The 27854-nt window shown below is 35.4% G+C and overlaps 1 protein-coding gene across 5 annotated transcripts in view; it reads right to left on the reverse strand.

Annotated features, from left to right (window-relative positions):
- Positions 1–557: 557 nt before the first annotated feature.
- SNX13 (sorting nexin 13) overlaps positions 558–27854 on the reverse strand; it is a 65592-nt gene continuing 38295 nt past the window's right edge. The window contains exons 11-26 of one of the 5 annotated variants that reach the window (XM_071429129.1): positions 27693–27781; positions 26947–27046; positions 25258–25451; positions 24132–24236; positions 22589–22721; positions 21848–21885; positions 17523–17592; positions 14802–14941; positions 12249–12356; positions 11410–11520; positions 9933–10094; positions 8725–8796; positions 7702–7847; positions 5871–5939; positions 4609–4721; positions 558–4128 (exon numbers count right to left, since the gene is read on the reverse strand). In XM_071429129.1, coding sequence (XP_071285230.1) covers positions 3881–4128; positions 4609–4721; positions 5871–5939; positions 7702–7847; positions 8725–8796; positions 9933–10094; positions 11410–11520; positions 12249–12356; positions 14802–14941; positions 17523–17592; positions 21848–21885; positions 22589–22721; positions 24132–24236; positions 25258–25451; positions 26947–27046; positions 27693–27781 — 1898 coding nt within the window. In that variant the 3' untranslated portion in view covers positions 558–3880. Of the gene's footprint in view, positions 4129–4608; positions 4739–5870; positions 5940–7701; positions 7848–8724; positions 8797–9932; positions 10095–11409; positions 11521–12248; positions 12357–14801; positions 14975–17522; positions 17593–21847; positions 21886–22588; positions 22722–24131; positions 24237–25257; positions 25452–26946; positions 27047–27692; positions 27782–27854 lie in introns of all 5 variants that reach the window. The other 4 variants (XM_071429128.1, XR_011679499.1, XM_071429130.1 and 1 more) reach the window with 4 other exon arrangements.

Raw genomic sequence — 27854 nt, forward strand, 5'->3', positions numbered from 1 at the left:
TTTTTAAAAATTAGCTTATTATGGAGTGTATTTTTGCCATGAAATTACCCTAGGATAACAGGTTCAACAAATAAGAACTTTCAATCAGCTAGTAAGATTCCTGATATGTGCCTATATCCTGCAGCAAAAGTGGTAAACACTTCACTCAAGGGTCAATGAACTAACATCTCTCTAGCTCAGGACATCTTTTTGATGAATGTGAAGCAGCTGGAATAAACAGATCAAGGGTAACAATTGTGATCCCATGGTAGACCCAGCTGCTGCAAAAACAAACCCGGGGGGAAAGAGCCGAAGATTTTAAAAACCTGCAATATAAACCCCTCTTACATCATACAATGCCATTGTTTCTGCTTCTTTGTAGAACAGAGGACTCTCTGCAAACACTGGTCAAAAATGAATGTAGAGATTATTTTGTTAGAAGCAAACCCAGTTTATAAAACGTTTTAAAAAATTCAAAGAATGGTTGTTTTATTTAAACAGTAATAGTTTTATCTTTAGCGACCTTTCGTACCTGCTATGAGAAAGTTATTTGAAAAATAAATGGAGACTCATACCAATCCTGTTAATACTTTATTAGTGTAATCTTTTAGCTTTCTATTGGACAGAACATAAATGCAAACTCCAAAAAAAATTCAGAGTCCTCTGCCATTCAGTAGAAGTGACCATGGCAGTCCATTTCATGTTCATTCTTTGTTACAGAAACAAGAGGAGGGGGAGGGGAGGGGAAAAGCATCAATAGAACAATTAGGCACACAGCTGACACTTACTGTACAATGATATGCACAAGTAATTTATAACAGCTCTATGAGTTCATGAGATGTGTTCTTCAGATTCTTCCCTTGTAATACATGAGCTTTGCTCAGGAGAGCAAGGATCATTGAGAACAAAGGAATTAACAAAGGAGTAACAAGTAAGACTTTTAAAACAAGTCCTTAAATAAACTAAAGTAACAACAGAATGCAGAATTGTTCACCTGAGAAGACATTTTTAACCTAGACTTCAGAACATTAAAAATTCATTTATTTTACAGCTATTCAAATACACATGCATTAAATGAAAATATTGCACAAAATTAAAATTTAGATTGTGGAATTTATATAGTTTCATTTTGGTACACATTCTGATAGCACTTAAAATTAACTGTTTAGTTCTAGCAAACACCAGCAGCACAAGCTTGAGGATGAACCAAATGAAAAATTCAATTGCTTATTTTCTCTTAAAAATAATTAAGGCTAAAACAAGTGCATTTGTTGATAGTGGCACTATTTTCAGTGGCCAGTCACAGCACCTAAAGGCCAGAAGATACACCCAGACACTTCAGTGCTGTATATTAACATTCAGTTTTGGAGACTTCCTAGGATAATAGGCTGCATGGGTTCACAGCGTGGGTACTTCAAATTGTCGACAGGAAAACCTTTTAAAGAAAGATACATACAAACTTGCTTTAATAAAAAGTGCTCATTTCTGATGGTTCTTGCCAGCCAACAGGCACCACTGAATTAGGAAGCCACATTCTGTAATTAAATACAGAAGACAAAACTTCAATACCTATATACGTATGCACACATGCCTATACAAATGTGTGTATAGGTATATGTAATAAATTCATTAAGTAAAACGACTAATAAGTATGGTGTATTATGTTTAGTTCACATTCCTAGAGATATTATTTTATTTTTGTACAGAGATGTACCAGAGAACTAAATAATAAAAAAACCCGCCAAATTTGTATATTATCACTATCCTGATGAAATTTTTCATGGTACCTACAGATAGATAAAAGGTTCTACAGATTTGACAAAACAGTATTTGAACTTCCCACTTTCATACTGCTTAACAAATTCAGTGACTTAAAAGACAGAAATTGGATTTGGTAGGATTAATGAGATATTTACTGTATCACCAAGAACAACTGCTGAATGATCTTTCATCAGTCAGATATCAGTTATGCATGAGCACCCTGACAGAGGAAGATACAGGCATGTAAACAATAGGAGCTGGCTATGTTGATTACTTCACACAGAACTCAAGAATTTTGTTAAATTTAAAAGCATTTAACCATCACACTTCCACAGAACCTGCAGAGAGGAAGGGAGAGGGGTTCTTTTATATTTACCAAGTTGTCTTCCTAGGGATTACAAAAGAAAGGGATTTAATTTACAGCATTTAGTTCTGCAATAAAGAAAAAAACAAGTGCACTTGAGCCCATGCATACTGTATGAGAATGTTAACAGTACAATATGATCATCATTAAGTAGTATGATAAAAGGCTACATATCATTAATAGAGTCCATGAGAAAAATTATCTATATAGAAGTGTCAGTCAATTTAACGAGGTCCTTTGAGAGCCTTCTATCTTGTCTCAGAACGCTTTCATCAAAGGTCTATGTTTCTCTCTTGCATAAAAGGACCATTTGCTCCCATTAAGACACAAATTACAGCAAGGATCCTCGGGATCCTTGATCCATAACTGTATTTTACCCTGTGTTTAGTGTTCAGAAAAAAAAGGGACTCTAAAAGATTACCTTCAATTCACTCAAGATAGTGCTCAAACAGTCAGGGACTATGAAAAAGAAAACACAAACTGAGATATGCTGTGGCCAAACAGGATTATTCAAATGTTACTGTATTTTTAATCGGACAGAACTTCTTCCATGAAACTAAACAGATGGATGTGGGGCCTTGATGTCAAATTTTTATTAAAATTTTACACTATGCAAAAAATAAAAAAATTATTTAAAAAAATATTGTAGTTTTATTTCCTTTTTATTTTCATATATACACTGAGATGCATTCAGAGATTTCCAAGTGTTTGCATATGACTAATGAAATCTTTTACCTGTGAGGAACCAAGTAATTCTAACATTTTTCCATATGATGCTTACACACTAAAAGGTAAGGAATCTTTCAATTAAGTAGGACATAGTTCTTTCACATCCCAAAAATACTCCAGATTTTAGTGGGGAGTTGTGTGTAAACTGTGTCTTAGTGCAACTTCCTCATCTTCTAACACAATATCTATTCTCTTCGAAACATATACTCCTTTCCTTCTACAACTACCAACTTGACTTATGTTCCAATAGACCAACTGAACATAAATATGATGCTCCTTCTCCACTGAAGTTACATGCAAAATGTATGCCAGGTGCTGTAAGAGCAGCATATGGCCTTTAAACGCTACAGAATAATCAGAATAAAGGGTTTGTTTCTACTGCACCTCTGCTTTTACTAAAGCTCCCATTAGATATAAGGTTAGTTTAATTTTCAAAATATGAAAGGTGATGCAAATGTGGCATAAAAGCCACCTTACCTCCACTTTTATTCAATAAATGTACTTTTATGATGGGGCTATAGCTATTCTCCCTGCTCCTACCAACCTGTTATTCCACAGACTGCTTTCCTGGTTAATTCATCCTTTACAGGAATGTTAAGATAGCCCTAGAGAGCCTCAACACTTGTAACGCCGAACAATTCCACCTGACTCTCACACATTGCACTATCTCCCAGAGCCAAAACACCCTTTTCTTCAGTTGTATCACCATAGTTGTGCTTTACTTGAACAGTCTGGCACTTTGCATTGCTGGCAAAACATCGACTCAGGAACGGAAGGGATCAGCATTCTGATATACTGGGCCAGTTTTCTTCCCAATGTTGCATGAAGACGCACCAAATCATTTAAGACACACAAACCATTCTGGTCGTGGTTGAACTACAAGTGAAGATGAGAAGATCCACAGGTCTTACAGATGCATTAATAATCTAATATGTGACACTAGAAGACTGGTGCAGAAATGACGGCATGTTGAGTTTGAAGCCCCAGAGAATCTGCCCAAGTACTTAATCCTGGACAAACAAACACCAGCTTAATGGATTTGAAGTGTCACCTTTTCTGTAAGGAAGGCGCTTGAGTAGAGTGTAGTCTCTGCTTATATCTCTGCATTTGCTTTGACCTTGAATGCAGTTTGTGGAACAGCTCAGGGAACTTATTTTGTGGAAATAAGGTTTCTAGGAATCTCTCCAGAAACACATACACCATTCTCTTATTCAGCTGACTATGCTGGAACATTTCGAAGACCCGAAGAATGCCCTTCCGTGTAGTCTCAGCACCTATGATGTGCTTCAGTTCATCTACAAAAACAGAAGCCACACAAAAGTTTAAGCTAATTTTGCTTCCATGTTAACAACAAACTTAAACTGAATATTAAGTCTTTCAAACTATGCAGCCTGAAATTTGAGGTAGCAGGGCCTCTACACAACATGACTAAACGAAAAGTTCTCTTACAGAAGAGAGCATTTCTGAAAATGACTTCACTCTTACCCTATACATGTGGAACCGTGTTTACAAGAAATCCTACTGGTTTGGAATATACCCATTTCAGGCAAAACTTAATCCTCTAGAAACTTAATACTGGGATGGCTCTAAGAGAATTACTGACAGTACACATGAAAATGTCCAATGCTTTAATAATTAGAAAATTTTTTATTTAAATACAGTTCATATATCAAGGTTTCTTTATAGTACTTAACAAAATCAACAATAATACCAACATTAATTTCAGTAACAATATATCGTATGGATTATTAGGCTTTAATCCCAGACTCACTTACCTGGCATTACCTCCAGCAATTTGGTTTTCCCTGCCACTCTTGTTCTCATTCTAATAGCTTTGTCCCTTCGTGGAACACTTTCTGCTAAAATACCGTTGGGCCAAAAAGCGTCTCTGTAATAAAAGCAAATCTGTCAAAATACATTAACATTTTATCAAGTGAAAAGCTCTTTTAAATCTCTCAAGGCTATCTCATAAAATAAATATAAGAAAGTAATGTGCACAACCTAACACAACTTCAAATATCAGAAGAGAAAAAGAGAATGAAGAATGATGAAGATGATCAAGAAATCAAAAGCAAGTAGTACAATATACTCAACCTATCAGGAGCTACCATATACTTTTTTAGTTTAGGGATCAGAAGAAGTGACATTTTAATAAAACAATGCAAATCAAAACCATTCAAAAACCACATAGTTCTTACATAAAATAGACCTAAGCCTTGCTTTTACCAGGCTTTATTGCTACTGAGACTCCAGGTCTATTAATTGCTTCATCAAAATTTTGACACCAGCAGTTAGCTTTTCAACAAGCTAAAGCTGAGAAGAAATAGTTTCAGTGTAGTAAAAAGTCCAATGCAAAAGACATGCCTCTGATAAGTTATTCTGCTTCAGTGAAAGACATTTTCTTTTCTGAATAAAAAGTATGCATTACAGTTTAACCAAAGAATAACAGTACACTTGTAAAGTATGACCCTTTGGAGAATACGTTACCCAACTTTGACTTTCATCCCAACAAAAAAAAAACACCCAAACTATATGGAAAGAAAAAACGTGTGTAACACTTCCTCAACACCAATTTAGAAGCCATTAAAACTTTTAGGAAATTGATAGTTTCAAATTCAGACTTCAGTTCCATTGTATCTATCCAAAGTGAAACATTATCTTGGAGCCAGGACTCTTAGCATTAATTATTTGCCTTTAAAAGCAAGGCATGTACATGCCTTCATCAAGGCAAACAAGACATTACATCACTAGAGTGATAAATTATGACATTTCTAAGTATACCTGTACCCTAGCTCCTCTAGACTGGTTGACAAATAAGTTTTTAAGGTAGAGGAGAAAACTTAAAAATAGTTTTAAGAAATGTCTTTTCCATGTGACAACAGCTTTCTCTCACTTAACATGTGTAAAAAGCAGTGTATGATCCAACTGCATTCTGGAGAATAATAATTTCCTCATGTAAGAGGAGAAGGAAGACATATAGATATTAGACATCAATTGGTGAGTGCTTTGTATTTAACATCTGTGATAAAAGACATACCTGAAGCGTTTCACTGCATCTGCTACTTGCTCGGGAGATGTCATCCAATCAACGTGATCAACTATTTTTCTAAAACCAAAGCAACAAGTCTCTTGTTTAATTTTTAAAGCAGACAACATATAAGTGAAGCATTTTAATGAGCATTCTAGGGAAAACAAAGTATAACTTTAACTTTCTCCAACTCTGTAAGTAGGTTCTATAATACTGCACAATAGGAAGGCAAACACTGATTCTCAAGATAGAAATCTAAGCTCACTGATCACTCCTTAGAGCTAAAACTTTTTTCTTTTTGGGTAAATATACAATAATGAAGTTGGCTGCAACGCTTCTGTTGCATCTCCCATCAGCATTAGATAACTGGTTTGCTTCTACCCACGTTCTTAAGGGGGTACTCTCAGGTTCTGCTTCTGTAAGCAAAGGACCTACTCAGAATCTCAAAATACTTGCTGCGATGTGTACAGTTACTTCACAAGCCTTAACAGGAAATACAGACTGATAATTCATCAGGCCTTCATTCACCAACCCATACACAGAGCTCTATATCCAAATCTAGGATGCTTACAGAAATGATACATGCATCTGTGTATCACCACAATCCCATGACTGTCTCCCTAACCACAACTTGAATTTAGTTTTCTAAGAAACAGAAAAAGATTTTTCTGCAGAATGCTATTAAATCCCAAGAACTTGCCAGGACAAGGTATGACTGCTGACCAGAGGAAGCCATGAGTATCTGAAATGGCTCTAAATGCAGAAGCAAACTAGTACTACACTACAGCCATCTCTGCAATAAGGAAGCAGCAGCCTGTGCAGAAACTGTTGCTTATATTACAATCTGGAAACAGCAAAAAGCATTCAGAGTTGTTCAACAGGGCAGCATGTTCTTGGAAGTACAGTTCTCAAGACAGTTTTCAACTGGCCATAAGGAATTACTTGAGAAAAACCCTGTGCTATTTTACCACATAGTTACCTCATTACTGCTACACAAGTCTGTATGTTTAACAGTGATGATGAAAACATCACAAATATAATTGTGAAGGGTAAAAAGAAATGACACAGTGAGGAATGTCCTGAAAAAAAGGAATAGGAAGCTATTTCTCACCATCTAGAAATTTAAGTTTTGATTCACAGTACTAAATCGAAAGTAACAATGCAGTTCTAAACCTGTATCTAGAATTTGTTGCTGTTTATATTTGCTCACATTTCAGAAACAAATTATTAGAAGGCAAGCCTGGAAACTGTATATTTCTCAGCTGAGGGCAAGAAATATTACTTGATTAGCACCATTAACTGTCTTTGCATTTGCATGAATAAGTGTACACGTGAAGTAAAAAGAACATGGAGTGGCCAAAACAGACCCCATAGGAGTCCTTTTTCTTTCCCACTTCCATCTTTTAAGTGTGAGAGCAAAAACTTTACACAGCAACTCAGTATAGTTCACATAATTTGAAAACGCCAGTGCATCATTTGTGGCATGAAAGAGATGTAAGCAGAAATAAATGCAGAAAGTAATAAATAATATTAATTAAAAAAGTTTTAGTGGTAGAACAGGACAAAAAGCAAAAGTTACATTCACAAAAACATGAACTCTTACATGTGAAATCTCTTTTTTAAGTTCTCTGGCCTGTAAGAGTTACTGGAATTTTTCTTTCAATAATGTTTTATGTTTATCTCCATTTTATACCATGTTTGCACTCAGTTTATTGATGTTTTTCCAAGGAGGAATGCATGCAGATTTAAAGCACAATAATTTAGTATTACCAAGAAGGATGTATAGACAGATACTACACAGTCTCACACATATGATTGATCTATATAAGAAAAGCAGTACCTATTAATTGTGTCACCATATGTTGCTCTAATAAGTTGCTGAAGCAGATTTTTTATATTTCTTCTTAACCATTGATTTCTCTCTTTTAAATCAAAGACTTCATCCATAAGCAGGAGCATTACTCTCAGCGGAATATTGTCATCCACCTGATCACCAAGTAAAAGAATAAACAGCAAACTTTTATTTCAGGTCAAGAAAGCTACAGTTTTAGAAGCTACTTTAGCTGTCAAACACTTCAGTATAAGCACAACAATGACAAACACTTTACTTTGTATTTTACTGTAATATGAAATCTTCCCTACAGCTTCTATAACATCATTAGTTGCAAAGAAGGACTGAAAATTGAATAAAAACCAGATACACTGAATTTTTAAATTATGTGAAGAAGCAGCTATTTCAAAAGTCAACAGTTATTAGAGAAATTGAATAAAATTAATACATGTATGTCCTAAAGAGAGACCTCATCCCTGATCTCTTCCTGGTTGCTGTGCTTCTAGCTACCTTACACAAAAAGGCAGAAAATCTCAGGAAGGAGATTTTCTTGGGCACCATTCTCTTATGGATGCCAAAAACAGTGACATTTGACTGCAATGAACTGCTTTTTATTTAGACTTCATTGTAACTTGCATGACTATCCTGTGCTTTTATGCTTGAAGATGAAGAAAAGGATCATAATTTTACTTTTTTATTAGATTATGGTACACAGATTGGCCTACAAAAACATGTTGGAGGGAGAAGAGAAAAACATCAAAAAAAATGAAACCCCCCAGTCATAAAACAGAGAAACAGTAGCACATGCATTCTTCACAGTTATTCCAATGTTGCGTAAACCATTACAGTGCTAGCAAAAATATTAATTTTAAAAGGAAGCATGCAAATATCTTTTTTAAAAAAGCTTAGAACTATTTTGAAGTGCCTGGTATAGTGTCAGAAAAGAACAGAAGTGTAATTCAATGCAGAATAAGTAATTAATTTGTTTGGTTTTAGAGGTGTCAACTTTGAAAGGACAAACATCAGACTCACGTTGTCATCAATTGGTGCTGCAACACGGCAATGGTCAGGATCTGAATAGGTTTTCTGCATCAGAGGTGGCACCTACAATAAAAAAGGCTATGTTAATGATAGAAAAATATACTTTTGAGTATGAACAAATCAGAAAAAGATTCATAAGTAGTCTGGTTATGAAAATATAAAACAACAAGATTTGGTCAAAAGTAACTGCAAACTAGTATATACACAGCTGTGGATAAATACAGAGCAGCTCTTTCACCTTCCAAAACCAAAAATCAGGTTTGTATACATTTCCATATAGCTACCAAAATTATCAGTATCTTTAAGACATTCACATCTAATTTGTCAAGTGCCTAGTGCTTCAAGTGAAAAATACTTGAAAACTCTTATAAGAGACTGATATTTCTTTTGCTATTTCTCCCTTAACTCTGATCTTAACTCCTGCCTAGTCACAGGCTTCCCAGCAAGTACAGCTGCAGCTCTATTGCTAGTCACACACCAGGGAAGTTACTAGCAATGATCAAGTCCAGAGACAGTCATTTTGCCCTGCAAGTAATTAAGAAACCTCACATATCTCCCCAGGCCCCAATTTATTATTCCCTTTCATGATTTAAGGATTAATTCACCCATCTCAGTTGCTGTTCTACATCTGCCATATATAGCACAAAATGGAACAACCCCTGACCACAGACCTTATAGCTACACACAGAAAGGGGAAGACCAGAGAAACAAAGGGAAGATGAACATGTTCTGAATGTTAAGTATTTTCATAGGACTTCCAAATTGCATATCATGCTACCATTCCTTACCTCTAAAGTATTATATTTTATGAATGTAAGAGATGAGGGAAGATGGCAGTAAAGACAGAAAAAAAAATTAATTTAAACCAGAATTCAGCAAGGAATAAGCAGAAAAGAGGTTATCTCTTTATTCTAAGTTTCAAAATATATGAGTTTTTTCCCTTAACAAAAACAACAGATGCAGGAAATTAGCAGATTGAGAACAGTTAGTTAAAAAATAAGCCATGAATCTCATGTTCTCCTCAAATTACTTCACTGCACTAAGAGGAGAACTGTAAGAGTCTGTAGATGCCATCTTAAAACATGTTACTTAATTGCAAAGACCTCCATTTTTGCAGTAAAATCACATTCATTTCAGCAAGCCAATAGTTGCTCTTCTGTTCATTTACTAGTATGTATTAACCACCATTATTTTCTTACCTTGAAAAATGATTGCTTTATGTCTTGTCCCAATCTCTCTGACATTTTACCCATGTTGTCTGACATTTTAGTCATTCCCTCTGCCAGGCTGTCAGGGATAGACTTGACTGCATTTGATACGTTTCTCATAGAGTTACGCAGTGGATTTACAAACGTGTCCATCTGAAGGGGAAGATGTTTAACCAGAATTGTATAATCTATGAGGACACCAGCATATTAATAAACTATGAGAAACATGGCACAGAGAGCAATAACATAATAGTTGTTCTTACAGCTCAAATTACTTAACTTCACTTATTCAGAATGCAGAATACAGCTCTAATTTTACTTCCATTTATATTTCTCATTTGTTACAGCCCTACTGCAGCTATTTACATCTTTCAACAGATGTTTTCCTGAGTCATTTTCATTTCCCATCCCTTGGCTTTTCTTAGCTTAAATTTATTTTTCTTTTTTTCTCCATTCAATACCATTTCTCCCTTCCAACCATTCTACTTCCAGATGTTTCAATTCTGCTTTCAACTCTTCATCTTTGCAACATACCTCTTCTAAACAGCACTGCAATAGTATGTATCATGGCAAGTATAATTAAAAACATAAAGTAGATTCACAGAAACTGTTACAATTTTTCTTTTGGTATAGACTCTGAATTCAGTCCAAACAGAAGCACAAATACCAGAGTGATGCCCTTTAAAAAGTTATGCATAGAAAGAATCTTGTAAGCTGGAAAACAGATCGTAGTCATTATAGAAACCTTGATAAATATTTAACTATTTCACTGTTAATTATTTAAGGAATATAGGCTGGACAGTAACTTGAGGTGACAATAGGGTTGCAGATGCTTTTTATATCTAAATTGCTAAAACTTTAGAAATGGCTACATTTGCAAAGCAGACGCTCACACAAACTGATCAACTGAACAAAGAACCACTTGTCTGAAAACAGTTCTGGTGGCTTAACAAAAAGGATGTAGAGCTCAGAGCTCTGAATTTGACCAATGACTCTGGATGGTTACACCTAAATACATAACAGGTGCTCTTGAAGGGAAATGCAGATTGTGTTTTGGGCTGAAGAGTGGAAAGCATGGTTATAGCAGAGTAAAGATGGTTAAATACAGAGTAAAGAACTGAAAAAAGAAATCAGAAGGAATAAGACCTTAAAAAAAAATCACAGATGTTTGACAGAAAGCAACTTGCAACAAACACACTTTTAGACTAGTAGAGAAGTCTCAGTGCAATTTACTGTGTCCACCTTCAAAAGTTAATTTTCTTGTCATACTAACAGATTTACCTATTAAAAAATGGTAAGTTTTTGGTTCTGTATGTCTTCAGATACTTTGCCACTGAAAGTTTTACAGCAAGAATCATTTGCAAGATTTTCAAAGTGCTGTATAGCTCTTTCATATCAGTTCTGTTTAATGCAATCATTGCATGAATGAATGCTCTAAAGCTCCCTTGACCGTACAAAACATTCTTACCTTCCGTGCAAAATCTCCCTTCCCTTTGCTGTAGGCTTTATTCTCCAGGAAGTCATACACATAATGGGCTAAAGCTGGAGAAGCTTTCATCATTTCAGGATTTAACAAGAGCTGAGTAAAATAATTTTTTAAATTATTTTAATACATAATTAACAAAACACAATCAAAGACATCACATGTAGCAATGTATTTTTTCATTCCTAAATTTTATTCCAACATTACACTAGTCTCAAGATAGAAACAATGGGCTTCTTAGTAATTACCATAATTTTAACCACTATGGTAATTATAGCATCTCACAGAAAAATATACACCTTTATCATCAAACAGTGATTTCACAGTGTTTTGTTCATCTTCATTATTTACTGTTAATGTGTTCATTGACTTGGTCCACAAATTTTAGGGCTAAATGACCATAAAGTCCCTATGAAGGAAGACAACTGAATTCTTTTGTTTGGGCTAATACAGGCCTTATCTGAACAGAGGAAGTGTGTGATTTGCTACACTGCTGGAGTGGGTGCCACAGAAATCCTTACACAGCAGCACAAGAGAAAGTCACCACAAACATGTCAGCAGGAGAAGGTCAATGGCATAAAACTCAAAACCAACATACCTAGAACCTCATTAGCTCAGAAAAGCTGTGACAGAACTGGCTGAGAATATACCAAAACATCAAAGAAAATGCAAACTTATGAGACAGTATCAAGTTCTTACGGTATATTATTTAGTTTTGCATACCAACTACAACACAACTTTTTTTTTACAAAAGAAAAAACCACAAGCCACCTCTGAAAAATAATTCCAAGCACAGAGCTAAAAAAACCTGAATAACAGCTTACCTGCAAATAAGCATTTAAATCTTTTTTCCTCTTTTCCAAAAACTCTCTGTCCATATTGTTAAATGTTTTTTTGCCAGGAAGTTTTAGTATATTTGCAAGGTTTTCAAACTAGAAAAAAAGAGAAGAGGTTTTTTTCTGTTTTTAAGAGTTTCAAGTCTTCATAAGGACATTCTATTCACCTATTCTTATATATCATCTAACACCTGACAAAAAAATTCTGCATCATCCCTGGAACTGAGAATTCTTGGAGAAGCCAAAGAGAGAGGTATGCTGTCAATAAAAAATGCATGAAAATTCCCAGGAGACTATCAAGAATAAAATTTAATTTCTTGTGAAACTCTCTTTTGAAGTACACTTTTGAAATACAAACCAATAGAGTGTGCAAAAGTCTTAGGCTCAAAATTTATCAGTATTATTATTTGGAATCAAGTTGCTACAATTACAAGACTACATAAAGAATAAAGATTTTCAAGAAAACTTGTAAATCTTTCTAAAATCTCTCTCCTTTCCTATCCTGATCAAGCCTATCAAAGAAATAATTAAGCTTTTCTCCCTGGAGAGATGGCAGCACCCAGTTTACACACAGGTTATCACAACCTGCTCTATATGTCATGATCTGTGCCTTTTCTCCAGGTAATGACAGTGATTGGCACTGTACATGGTTGACATGCATCCTGATCTAGTTTTGCAGGAAGAATGGCAGTTCGAGGGAAGGAGAAGGGAAAGAAGAGGCCCTAACAGTTAATAAGGCTGAATATATTTGGTAAAATGCACAAAAAATTAAAAAATGACAACAATAAAGTTTGAAGAATCAGAACTATCCCCATACAGAATAAAGACTTCCTGTAAATAATATCCATAAGGTGGCAAAGAGAGAAACATACAGTATTCTAGGCTTTAAGAAACAATCTGGAAACAGGTTGCATCCTTTTCCTCTTTAGAAAACACCACAACATTACAGATACAAGATATGGATTCCATTCAGTCCTTGCAAGATCTCTTCTTGCATCATTAAACTTTGGACGGCCACAAAGCTCATATAAAATTTATAGTCTGCAGGAAGCACCAAAGAATAGCACTTTACAACTTTAGAAATCCCATTCCTTTGCAAGTAGGTCATATGGGAAAATAACTGAACAGAAGATGGTCTAGTTTTCATTTGGACTCTTAGATCTAACCAGAAGCAATATAAGCAACTAACAGCCTCTATTTTAAACATAGGTATCAACTTCAAATGGCATTTATTATATGACTCACTAAAGGAACTGGTGTGAATCTATTCAGTGCTCTAAGGAAAAGCCCTTAGATACTTTGAACTGCTAACTTCAATTCCATTATAGATCAACTATCTATTTTTTCTGAAAAACAGTCCCTGACCTTCTTAGTAATTTTAAAACAATGATTCTAACTTTTACCCTTAACATGTCAATAAAAATATCTTAGACAAGCACACAAGACAGTAAGAATGACTATTTTCTTGTCAAGACTAAGCAAAACTGTTGGGAACATCTGAGATGCCACAGTGAATCACAGAAATCTGTTTACTTTTTGCAATCTTAGTGCTCTTGGTTAACATTTCTAGTCTCTGTAAATTCAATCAGACTTAGCAACCAGAAATATTGAGCTTTAATATTTTGAACATTTTTGCTTCTGCTATTTATTTCTACTCATTTAAAATTATGTTAGTTTTAAATGATTGTCCCATACCAGCAGAATGTTAATTCACTCTAAGATCCAGGATTCTTCAAAACACTGAATTAATTTAAGAAAATAAATTTGAAGGAGTACAAAAATCATGATTTCAAACTTATTGACAGCACATTGAAATCATGATTTCAAACTTATTGACACACTTATTGACAGACTTCATTTATAATTAATCCAAGGATTCAACATGTTTGTTTTTTTAGTAAAGCCTTTTCAATTTTTATTACTGCTGTAACTTTAAAATGCTAACTTACCTGCACAAAATTTGGTCTCTATGACTCTCAATTAATAACAGAGTAAAGGGATATAAACTGACACTTCTGACTAGTTCAAAGGTTATGCAGTCAAATCTGACTTCTTCAAAGGCTTGGTTTTAAAAGCACTTCAGCCTCCTTTTAAAAGCACCGTGTTTTCATCCTTTTTTCATGTCAGTAGGTTCTACTTTGTACCAGCTGGTGAATTACAACTCTCTATTTCTTCCTTCTTTCATTTTAGGAGGGTTAAGAGTCTGAGAATACAAGTACAGCAGTAAAAGGCAGATGGCTAGTAGTATAGCGAAGTGCTACCAGCTCTCCCTTTTGTGACCCCACCAATTCTTAACATTCACCTAAAACCTAAATATCTATTTCCCAACCTCAGCTTTTATTTCTTAATGTCTGACAAATACAACTAACTCTCTTGGAGACCAACAGCACTTCCGTACAAAGATTTAAAGTAAAATTAATCTCTATGAGAAGAGGGGGGAGACTTTCTAAGTTCCATTTAGTTTTCAAAGAGAAGTCATATATCATCAATTACTAAACTACAGAGAAGTGCACCTGTAAAGGTTTTCATGAGATGGGTTACCTGCTCAGTGATCCTCATGTGGAAGTCATGGAAGTCGCTGTAGCGCCGGTATGTCTTCCACATCTCCTCACTGTTGGCATTTCGCCGGTGGACGGTGATGGCGTACAGGGCGTACGTCTTGCCGTGGTCATTGCACACTCCTGCCACAGCATATGGGTCAGAGTCAGCATAGACTAGCAGTTTTAAAAACAAAAATAAAAAGGGAACAAACAGAAAGAAGGAAGACGAAAGGACACAAATGTGAAGTGAAAAAATGTCTGGAATGACAGACTTAAAAGACAAAAATGGACATGCAAGCAGAAGACTAAACTATCCCTTTAACTTAAACATTCTACAGTACCCTCCAAAACTTACTACGTAAACTTAAATAGAGATTAAGCAGCTTTAAAGCTAGACAGGTTTCAATGACATGCAAAACATAAAAAGAAAAATTTTCAACTTTTAAATAGTTAATAGAACTTTAAAAAAAGATATTTTAACCTAAAGAACTCAAGATGAGAGTGAAAGACAACTGTGAAACCAGAAGAAATTCCAGTCTGCAAAGTAGTCTAATCAGATTGCAAGAGTCTGCCCATCAGAAAAGCTTATAAATACAAGACAGTGATTGCAAGCTGCAAGCATTCAGTTTTGTTATTGGCACAAGTAGTTTGTTATTAACTCTAGGATAAAAAAACACTCCCCATGCTATTTTAGTCAACTATATATACAGACGTGTGTACGTATATATGTGATGCATTCTCTGTGTGCACACACACATTGTATGGAAAAGTCAATTCATAAATAAAAAGAACACATATAGCTATCTGAAATAGAAGCAAACATCTTTTTGATCTCTGTTAAATATTTAAGTCTTCTAGGACATTGCTCCCTCACAGAATTTTTCCCAGTACAATTTGTTTCAAAACCTTCCATTTTATTTAGAGAATAACCTAGAACTACTATTATTTACACTTCATACCATTTAAATTGGCAACATGTAGTATTTCCATTTATTGAGCCAATATCCAGTATGTACAGTTTTCCAGTGACTAGATGAAAATATTTTTAATCAAGGTCTCTGAATTTTTCTATGCACCCACACTACATAAAATACAGAAAAACCATCAATTCCATCCTCAGCAGTACTTCCAGTCTTGATTTCTCTGAAGTATAATACTTTTGTCTAAGCACTCAGGGAGCTACTGTAGGATAGTAGAAGCTGCTGCCAATGCAAGAATTACACACTAGAAAGGTGAAGAGTGGGCACAGAGCATCTTGTCTTTGCCATCCAATCTCTAAAAGAAGAATTTTGAGTGCTGAATCCCTAGGGGAATGAGCAGCAGTCAGGATGGTGCCAAAAGACTGCCCAGAGAGCAGAGCCAGGAACCCCCCAGCACCACAGGATGCTGCCCAAGCCCTGTCCTCTACATGCACATTGACCACTTGGCCCTGCAGCCACCAGATCACATCCCAGGGGCACTGCCAAGTGGCATCTTCAGAACCACTTCAGGCAGAAAAATAAAGAAGTTGTCCTACTGCCCCTTATGTCACAGCCACTTAATTAGTATTTCTATTGCAACCCAAGACAGTGTGAATCTTGGAACACACAGAGATAATCCTGTCTGCATATTACCCTCACACACAGGCAAGGAGAGTAACTGGGTGAGGAAAAGGACCTGCTCACAGATCCAGGCAGTTTAATACCATCTTGCAATACAAACCTGTACAGATCTCCTGCTACAGCTGGAGCATTACATATTCAAAGTCAAACATATTCAGACTGGTAGTTATCAATACATGCTGCCCTCAAGGTTATAAATGCTACAATTTATGTGATTCTAAGTTTACCTTTTTTCCTTAGGTTAGAATGATGAAACTTCTAAATTTAATTCAGAAAAAAGTACCACATGCTATTTTAATTAAAAAGCAGAATTTGGTTCTTAACTTTCAACTCATTTTCCCATTTCCCTGAGGACTGACTACCATGACACTTGGATTGCACACTGCCCTCACACTGAGTTGGAATAGGTTTAATTAAAAAGTAAAGGAGCTGAATGCTTGCTGACAGCATGTGTCCACTACATAAATGCATAGATTTAAGAGCATATTGTACAGTAAAATCTACCCAAAAAGTATCTGAAGATCACTTTACAATTTAATTGCCCAATGTAATCTCATTTAACTAGAGTATATGCAAATAACAGATGAGATTTTTTTTGTTATTTACTCTCATGTAATAAAGAAAAATAATTTCTTTCTAGGCAAAGTTTTTTAAAAGATAACCAAAAATGCCACCACAATAACAACAGAAGTTGCTTCCTTAAACTAAGCTAAGTCAGTAAGGAAGCACAAAGAATAAGGGAAAATATTATACTAAGAGAATGAAACAGTCAAGAATTATAATTCTGTGACTAGAAAGAGAGATGTCTTTCAGAATTTATTTAAATAATTGCTAAAATAAATCCTACTCAATAGTAAGTTTAATGAATGATTCTCCAGAGATAAAAGTAGTAATACGAAATAAAAATTAAATCACTTTTTAAGTACAGATATACAGTCTGTGACCTACAGAACAAATACTGGAAAGATTTCCAAAGACGACTTAATGGAAAATATGAATTCAAATGTTTTATGAGGCCAAAAAAAAAGACATAATCAGGATTTCAAGGGCCTGTAATATTACAAAACTCAAAATAAATGGTGGCAAAAAAAGTTAGCACACATCCTAACAGATTCACTTACCAGTATCTGAGATGTATGCATGGAGCTGAACGGTCTCATCAGTGGGGACATTTGAAAGGTCATCTAAGGACTGCAGGGTGGGGAGATAATGTAGGAGGAAAAAATATGAAAAAAAGAATAAGATCAGAAATACATCGTATTTAATTTTCAAACCTTCAGTTCACTATACTAAAAGCTTAGTGCACTGTAACAACGCAGGGGTTTGTACTACTTGGTTACCAAAGCCATTCTTTTGCACAGTACAGAGCATTTCATTTCCCCCTCATTTTCACACAGTTTTGTGACCACTCATATTTGATCAAACATATTTGCCACTTCAGTTTGATATCTCAGTCCTAATGGAAGTACAACTAAAAATGGTCTTTTACTGAGCATTGGGAAGAAAACCAAAACAAAACCAGACAATCTCCCAAACAACTGGGGAGATACAGATGTTGTGTAACAGCTCTTCTGGCTTTTACCTTCATAACATTCTGCTTTCTTTCAATATCTTTATGCCCTACACAAATGTTACACAGCAGTAGAAACTGAAAGGTTTTCTGCTTTATATAAAAAAAAAACCTCAAAACAGCCAACATTCCTCTCAGGAATATTTTCTGTCGTAAAAAATGAAGAGGTACATCCTCAGCTGGTTAATGCTCTGTCTCCATATTTAATAATTACTGGGATCAAAAGAAGCCTAATGGTTTTTTTAGAGAAGCTTTGTTTTTAGTTACAATTAATACATCTGATTACTAAGATTTACCATAATAAAGTTCTTCAAAACTATTGAAAGAATTGCTTATGCAACTGACAGAAATCGAGGGTGGGCCACTATGCATCCTAATCTTAAATTACCAGATTTAAAAAAAAAAGAGTTGGAGCTACCTAAGTAGAATTCACAGACACTTGGATCCCAGTTACCTTATGTCTTTTACCTCATAATTTTAAAATTCTCCAAAGAAACATATTCAGAATGAATATAGCTATTTGCTATCTTTTATAATTTAACCAAGCCAGTTTAATAGTGACTTACCATGAAAAGTTACCTACAATAGGCCATACTGGTTAGGAGTGCCACACCCATATCAAACTAAAACCTCTACCTACATCAATTCAGTTTCTAAATCTCTGTTTCCTTAAACATAAAACAATATACAAGATTACAACCAAAAGACAGACTAGACTTATACATCAATTATTTAAAGACTCTGCTCTTGCCCCCTCTTCATCTGAACCTTTATCAACTCCACAACATTCCAACATAATACTCCACTCTTTCCTCCTCTAGTTCTCTTCAAGGAATAGCTCTTGTCTGCCCCAATCACCTCAATCAGTCTCTGCGTAATATCTGCTACTGAAGGTAACATTTCTGTTATAAAATCCAGATACCGAATAAAAGGCAGCTTAAACGGGCTGAATAACATGTGTTGCAGAAGAGAGTCTCCTGAACAATATGCTTGTAGACTTGTAGTACCAAGGTCCCAGACTGAGAAAAGGTAGAAGAAAGAAAAACCCTTCTGGGGAAATCTGTTTTGCCACAACATGCTATAGTGCTAGAAGTTTATGTCTGTCGAACGGTAGAACAGATGAATTTATGCAAAAATATTTTGACAGCAGACATCAACTTTACCTCAAGAATCTATAAGTTACTGGATGCTGGAGAGTTATTCTGGCTAAGTATCACCATAAGTGGGCTGTTCCTTTAATCTTTATGCTTGCTTTCAGTCATTGTTGGACACAACACTGTGACTTATTCCATTCTTGAGCAAGTCCCTTGGACAGCCATGACCCTGTCAGGTGTGCTGCTCTATACTGCAGTGTTCAATTTAGGAGCAGAGTATCCCCTGAGACTGGCTAACAGAAGACATTTGTGAAAGCTTGGATAAAGTGCTTGATATTCTGAAAGCTCTAGGATTTGATTATCAATAAGATGGAAGTGATGTGATGTTATAAGAGGAGACAAATAACTATCAGCTGCTTGAATATTTTGTTTGCTACAAAATACTGGCATTAAGGTACTGTTATATTTTTAAAGGCATAATTATTTCTTGTTTTCCCTGCTTCCCTTCACTGTCACTCAAGTTCAGATTTCTTTGTGATTACTGAGTGGGGTTCAAGCTGACATATGCTAATGACTGCCAAAAGTTCAACCCAGCCACTTCTGCTGCCCTTCAAGGTCTTGGAACACCTGTGTAAATCCTTCTATTTACTCAATACAAAACTCCCATTAGGGATCTTTCAGAGGAAATCTGCAAGAGTCTATAAATATTTACAATAATTTTATACTCCCAAAATGTGACCCACTGATTTAATATAGTAGGTTAATGTATCAAATCAAAAGGCAGCAATTAAGATATTTTTGTAAAACAACTTTTCTTCAAAACAGTTTTGAGCCTCTCTTCCAAATTCTTCCAGTGAAAGTTTGAATTGCAGACAATTTATTTTATAACAGAAACTTTAGGAAACACTCAACTACTGTGGCAAGGCACTGTATAGCAACTATTAATACAAGTAAATTAAAAGGTTGAAACCTGAACAGATAACACAACAGACAGACATTTAATATGAGCTAATATCTCTACTATTAGATATATTCACAGGAACACAAGTTAATTAAAAACCTAAAAATATCACAACCAAATCTTATTTAATACATTGTCATTAGCTGCAAGTACAGAAATTCCCTGACCTTAGAAGTAACCTTTCCAAGGTCTATTTTTCTTATGTAACAGACTAACACAAGGGAGCTAAACTATGTGTACAGAAATTTACTCTTGACATGGAATTCAGCCAGCAAAAACTAATCTACCAGTATTCAAACACCTGTAAAAGCACTGAACACCCTGAAAAATATGGATTACAGAAAAGCAAAAGTAGTTCTGCATAAAGAGAAATTTACTTACGTATTTATCCTAGAATGTTCCTAACTCTTTATAATAAATGTAGTATTCTATAAATACTCTTGTCACAACAAAAACAAAAATCAAGTCTTTGAAGAGTCCCATGCAAATACCGATTTGCACTGCAATAGTGCTTGGTAAAGACTTTAGGACTTTCTAACTTAGCTTAGAAAGTCACTTGAAAGGAAGCAGCAGATAACCAATAGCCAGATAAGCCACCACAATGACAAATCCTCATCCATAAAACATAACTCTGGTAAGTCACAACATTATTAGAAAGAGTACTTAAAAGACATTTGAAACATCTTTTAAAGAAATCAGTCAGTTAAAAGGCTCTTGTGAAAAAATATGACTAAATTAAGTTTTTCTTCTGCATCTACCAGGAGTTTGCATAAATTGTATCAGCTAAACACCTCCCCTTTCCTTTATATTTCAAAATGCCAACAACAGGAAAATAACAGGAAAGAAAATCCCAGTTTAAATTAAAGAAAACATCCAAAACCTACAAAAACCCAAACTCCACAAACAACAAACCCCCACACTGAAACACATTGACCTTAATGGTACGGGTATTCCTTTAGAAAACACTCATTCCTTTTTATGCAATGCAATGGAGCTGCTAAGGAGCTGCAGCACCTTCCAAGAACAAACTAGAAGGGCTCAGGCATCACATAATCCAGGAAACTGCATGCAGACTGTAAATCTCTACGTAAACCTTCATGAAACTAAAAGGTTTGGAAACATACTCTCACGTGCCCAACTGAATCTTGTGTACCTTGTGGATCAGCTGCACACTGTCTGCAGAAACATGGGGAGGATATACACCAAACTTCTTATGATTTCTCCTTTTTAAATAAATGTATTTGCATTTTTGGTTTAGGTACACTCATTTAACAAAGAACTGGTTTTGACAAACTGACACAGCTCAAGAATTACTTAAAAAAATAAAATTGAACTTGAAATTGGACAGATAAAAAAAAACAAAGACTCATGGTTGAAATAAATTCCAGATACTTTAATGTTTCCAAATCAAGTCCTAATTAAAAAAATAATTAACCAACAAAAATATAATTAAATGCTTCATTTTACAGTCTATTTGAATTTAATCCTTTGAGATTTCTGTTTCAAAGGATTTGTTTTCACCTATTATTACGTAACTCCAAGTTTATATCTATTTAAGAACAGCAAATAGGGGTAGGAAATTATGCTTTGCATAAATTAACTGTTCTGTGAGAAACAATGCAAAATGTCATTAAACATGGGAAAATACAAAAAGGAGAAGTTTTATCTTACAGAGTAATTAATAACTTGCGTGTTTCAATTTGATTCAAAAACTTTTCTAGAAATTCAACTGCAGTGAAGTGAAACCTGTAATGTACATTGTTAAACTATTTTATCACACTTTCTCTACTATTGAGGACAAAAAAAAATACAAGCACTTACCAGATTTATGCTGCTAGTAGGAGACCCATTAAAAGATTCTGGAAGCAATGAGGAAAATGAAAGGAAAAACCAGGTTAGAAGATTTTCCCCCATTGTAGGGCCACACATAAATAAAAATGCGCCCACAAAACATTATGGAAAATGAAAGAGAACTGTGATACTGGGCAAAATGCTGCATGCAACATGCAAGTGTTTCAAATTTCCAGCAAGGACACTTAAAGAAACATAAGGTTATAAAGATTCTACATAAATACTTCAACATTTTTTTAAATTTATATCCCCACATGGTACTCCTTTGTTAAGGAGCTAGTTAAACAGTGAAAACAATTTCCACTGGATTTGTACTTCAGTTAACAAGAACAATGATTTTATTTGCTTTTAAAAGCCACATTTCCTATGCACTTTCAATTTCTGTTTCCAGAGAGAAGTATAGTTATGTATTAAAAGAACCCAATACATTGAAGAATTTTAAATATTTTCATGAAAAAAGTAGAATGGAAGAACTGCATATTTTTTAAGTGACAAACTAGTTACCAAGACCTGACAAGTATTTATGTAAGATTAATAAACTTACTGCAGTGAAATCCCTATGTGACTTTACACACAAAATCACAAGGAGGAAATGAGACACCACAGAAGTATTTAATTTCCTAAAAACAGTGTGGATAATTGTTTTATTTTCATTTTAAAACAGAGAAAAGAATGGTCCCAGGAAATACCCCTTAGAGATACAGAGCTCACCTCCTTCACCATCATCTGATCCTCTGAAACTGGGATCCTTCAGCATGTCCAGCTCAGCTAACATACGCACATACAACACGTTCTGCTTGAACGAAGGGTAGAACCTCTCATCTCGCAGCATCAACTCATACACCTTATTGAAACAAAAAATGCGAACTTCAGAAATACTTACCGCATTTTGTAATTAGTCAGACTAGTTTTCATAAATTCTACTTGAACGAGAAATACCTGTGCATACGTGTCTCTGACTTACTCTTAATGGCAAGGTTATCAGAAAATAACTAATCAGACATGCACATCTAGGAAGGGAAGTGGCACAATAGCTGTAAACGCTTCTGTCCTCTGCTCTGAACCCTTCCAATTGCAGTATAAACCTATTTGGTCTTTATCTATTTTATAAAAGGTTATCTCAGTCCCTCCTGGTGGATAAACTATAAATGTAGACCTGCAAACACTTAGGGCAAGAGGTGAGAAGAGGGACAGAAAGGGAGGGAAGACACCATATGTGACCATTCTGAAAATTTCTCGTTTAGCCAATACAATATAGCCATACCTCACAAAGATTTAACCACACCACCTTAAACGATTTACCTTCACAGCATATACACAAGTATCTATACAGAGCAGGAATTAATTCATAATGTTTGGATACTCATATGAACTCTAGAATATTTTCATTTTTTTTCCATGGACCACTGTTCAAATACTATCATCTAGTAAGAATAGAAAAAAACCCAATCCATCCAGGTTTTAGGAAGTTCAATTCTTTTGTAATAGATGGGAAATTTATGCTCTTCAAGAGAATTCACCAGCAAGGCTCAGATTTCACAAGGTGCTTTGATTAGTCTTAAATGGGAGTCCCACATACAATAGCGTGATTCTAAATTCAACAGCTCATATCACTAATTTATAGCATGAATGACAACATTGAAGTAAGGATCTAAAATAAAAACATTTCAGACTGGGTATGTAAGTTAATGCCAGAATATTAATCATTCACTTTTCCTTTTTTAACACATATATTAGACTTGAATGATAAAGCCTACATATGTATGTAGTAAATACACTGGGGGTTTTTTTTCAGTACTTGCTACTTCTGAGTGCTTAACTGGGCAAGTTTGCAGAAACAGATGAGTTGAACTAATTTCTGGGAACAGCTATAGGATTCAAGATGGGACCATTACATTCATCTTTAAAAAAGTAAAACTGAACAAAAACTGTATGTCTTAGTCTAGTCATGCCATTTTTCTTAAATTGGTGCATTAACACAAATAAAAATATGAAAATTCTAAACAGTGTTTCATACTTAGATTCACACAGGAAGGACACCTACTCCTTCTGTCTACTGCTTTGAAAGCCATGGGCTAATGAATGGAAAAGCAAAAGTTGATAATTTTTAAAGAGTGTGATTTTCATAGGACAGAAAAATGGTTACACAGCTTTTAGAGTTTAGATATTTGATTTCTTTTCAAGCATCTATAGTTATGTTTTATACTCTATAGCATTAAGAGTTCTTATGAAATAAAGGACGAATAGAGTATACCTTTCTCTGAATGTCATCAAAGATTTCGGGTGTTGGATCCTCATGGTTCAGTGTTTCTGCAAGTTTTGCTACTAAGTTGTCATCAATATTAACTCTTGGAGATGCCTGTCATAGAGATCTAAATCAACTTTTGCAGCATAAAAATAAGAAAGTTCTACTTTATCAAATAAAATCCAATACAATGCTGCAACTCTCTAAGTAAACTAAATTTCTTTTTCACAAGTATCTCTGTAACTGTCTAGAACATATGACAGGAGTCAGATCCCATCCACCCCCAAAATTAAGTTCAGAGTTTGTATTAAAACCTGGAAGTTTCACTATTAAGCACTAGGAATTGCCTCCAAAACAATTTATACATACATTTTGAAGCAGTACCTAAATCAGATTTACTCAGACTTTTATTCATGAAAAAGATTAAGATTCACAAATCAAGAACAAGCCAATAAAAAAGTAATAGGATGAAGTTCTGAAACATCTGAGGAAAGGCTAACAGTTTGTCAACTGCCCATTTCTGAGTGAGAGGTGATTTTTATGCACACACAAATTCAGAACAAAGGAGCTTTGCCAATACAAGTTGATGAGCAGTTTCTTCCACAGAGGAATCCTTACTGCCAATTGAAAGATACCCAATGGTGATATTTGAGCAATTTACACAGACAATTGTAGAGAGGCACAGGAAGCTATTTCATTTGATAACCCAATTCAATCCAAGTTTGGACAAATACAGAGTTCCATTTTTTAAATAACACTTCTTAAGGGGGCAGGCAAGGGTGGAGCACAGAATAAAAGGAAGGAAAAGGACAGCATATGCAGAGAGACTTTTTTTATTCTGTCTTTACATTGTCTCCAGTTTGTGTATGCTAGAAAGACAACTTCTGAAGAGCACAGTGCATCTGACAAGGGAGTCATTGGCAATATGAGCCTTTATAAATGAGGGGGAACACAAAAGAGGAAGACTTCCTTACTGCTTGACATGAGAGAGAGAAAATACACACACAATAGCCTAAATGTCCATATGTAAGCAACTTGTACTACATAACAACCGTTTTATATTAACTTAGCCATAACTATATCAAAAAGTATCAGGACAAAGAATAAACAAACTGCAGAATGAAGTTATTCCTACCTTTTCTGATAAATATTGCTCATAAACTCCAAATGCAGCTGCTCTTAATAGACCCTTGGTCTGATTAGTCTGATGTTTTCCATCTTTCTGCCGACTTTGAAGTACCTCCAGTTGTTGCTGTGCTGTAACCCTGTATCCTTCCACTGTCATCCAGAAAAACAGATGTGCTTGGCCACCAGTTTGCTGCATGTAATCTACAGAAAACAGACACCACATGACCTTAGTTACTGTTGTGCATCTTGGAATAGGAATTGTCTATGATGTTGACTCCATATGGAATACCAGGATCTAGTTACACATCTGGAATACTTGCCATATAGAGTCAATTAAAAAATAGATATATATATTGGTGAAAAGTATGTCTATATATGTACACATATTTACATATTGGTGACAATCAGTAAAAAAAACCTGAGAGCAAAGTCTAGGAACTAAGCACTGAATCCTCAAATGCACATGTAAAAAGTGAATCCATTTTTACCATGTGAATATAAGGTTTGTACAGCGTGATACAAATGGAGACAAAGTTCAAACTGAATTTCTAAAAAACAGGTTCATAGAATCAGGGGATCATTTATATTGGAAAAGATGTTCAAGAGTGCCAATCTAATACTCTCAAGTCCATCACTAAACCACATTCCTAAGCCCCACATCTGCATGTCTTTGAAACACCTCCAGGGATGGTGACTCAGCCACTTTCCTGGGCAGCCTGTCAAGCCAATGCTTCACCCTTTTGGTGAAGAACTATTTCCTAATAGCCAATCTAAACCTCACGTGGCACATCTTGAGGCAATTTCCTCTCACCCTGCTGCTAGCTGCCTAGGAGAAGAGAGCAGCCCTCTCCTCACTACAGCCTCCGTTCAGGCAGTTGTAGGGAGTGATAAGGTCCTCCCTGAGTGTCCTTTTCTCTAATCTAAGAAACCCCAGTTTCCTGGGACATCCCACACAAGCCTTATGCTCCAAACCCTTCCCCAGCTTCGTTGCCCTTCTCTGGACATGCTCCAGCACCTTAATGTCTTTCTTGTAGTGAAGGTCAGGATCTGAGGTGTGACCTCACCAGTACAGGGGAGCAATCACCGCCCTAATCCTGCTGGCCACACCATTGCTGATCCAAACAAGGATACCACTGGCCTTCTTGGTCACCTGGACTCACTCCTGGTTCTTGTTCAGCTGCTGTCAACCAGCACCCCCAGGTGCTTTTCTGCCAGGCAGTTTTCCAGCCACTCTGCTCCCAGCCTGCAGCACTGCCTGGGGTCGACACAAGTGCAGGACTTGGCATTTGGCTTTATGGAATCTCATACAAATGATCTCGGACCATAAATTCAGCCTTCTTCCCACCAGAGAGCCTTCCTGCCCTCCAGCAGATGAACACTCCTGCCCAACTTAAGTGTCATCTGCAAACTGACTGAGGGTGCTCATTTTATGCCCAAGATTATCACATCACCCTGTCTGCAAACAACAGGTTCAGACAGGTGCCTTTGTAGATTGGCTGCCTCACCAACTCTGTCAGGAAGTACCTTCCATGCACTCCAGGAACTTCCTGTTTCAATCTACTGCATTAAAAGGATTATAACCACCAACAAAACTGATGGATATTCTTAGTACTGACATTTAGCAATTCCAAGTAGACAGTCCTGTGAGTTAGCATATTCTTTATAAATAAAACACATCAGATAAATTAACACTTACCCATAAAAAACTGTAGTGCAACATTGTCTACCAGAATATGGTCCAGAGGGACTGTGCAAAGTTTTCCAAAGTTTGCTGCCAGTTTCACAGTATCTATTTCCTGTAAGACAAAGTTCAGTGTGTTCATAGGCTTTTTTTTAAACTAACTTTTAAAACTTCTACTTACTACAAAGCATATAGGTTAAAAAAATTATATGCAATAAAGTAGCAGCTCAATGATTAACTATTTTCATGACCACTAGTAAATGAAGGTCTAGATTAGAAGGTCATGTTTTCTTAATTATTTGCTTTCAAAATAGCTGCAGCTGTTCTGCTACATGGTAAACTGGATTTTAATACTGCAGTTCATGTAATACTCTACAGGTCAAATTAACCCCAAATACCTCATCAGCAATGACAGTAGCAGAAAATTAATTAACAAGAATTAATGTCAGCATTTGATGGGCTGCAGGTCACCACAACTTAAATTCATCTCTGTCACATTTTCTTCTACTTATATGACACTTCTTGCTATTACAGCAATACTTTCAGGTCGAGCTATAGAATGCTTAATTATTTTAATAGTCAATACTTGCAGAATATAACATTATCTTGGAACCACATCCAAATTAAGAGAGTCAAGAAACTAAGTAAAGTCAAACATACCACTCCTATCAACCCTTAATTATAAAACAAGCAAAACGAACAACTCGTCAGTCATTTGCAACCTCGCTCTTTTGAAACTAAAAAAAATTTAAAACACTTACTTTTCCTGACTGCAACCTCTGAATTCTTGAATCACATACTTTAATAACATATAATAAACTGTTTATTTGATTTTTTATGGTGTTGATATCTGCAAGCAAAAACAAAGACAATTAAGCAATGCAGATGACTAAATAAAGTCTAGGGTTTTTTTTTCAGTTTAA

Source organism: Agelaius tricolor, unplaced genomic scaffold, assembly GCF_023055355.1.
Source record: "Agelaius tricolor isolate 1412-34295 unplaced genomic scaffold, bAgeTri1.0.p SCAF_6, whole genome shotgun sequence".
Lineage (NCBI taxonomy): Eukaryota > Metazoa > Chordata > Aves > Passeriformes > Icteridae > Agelaius > Agelaius tricolor.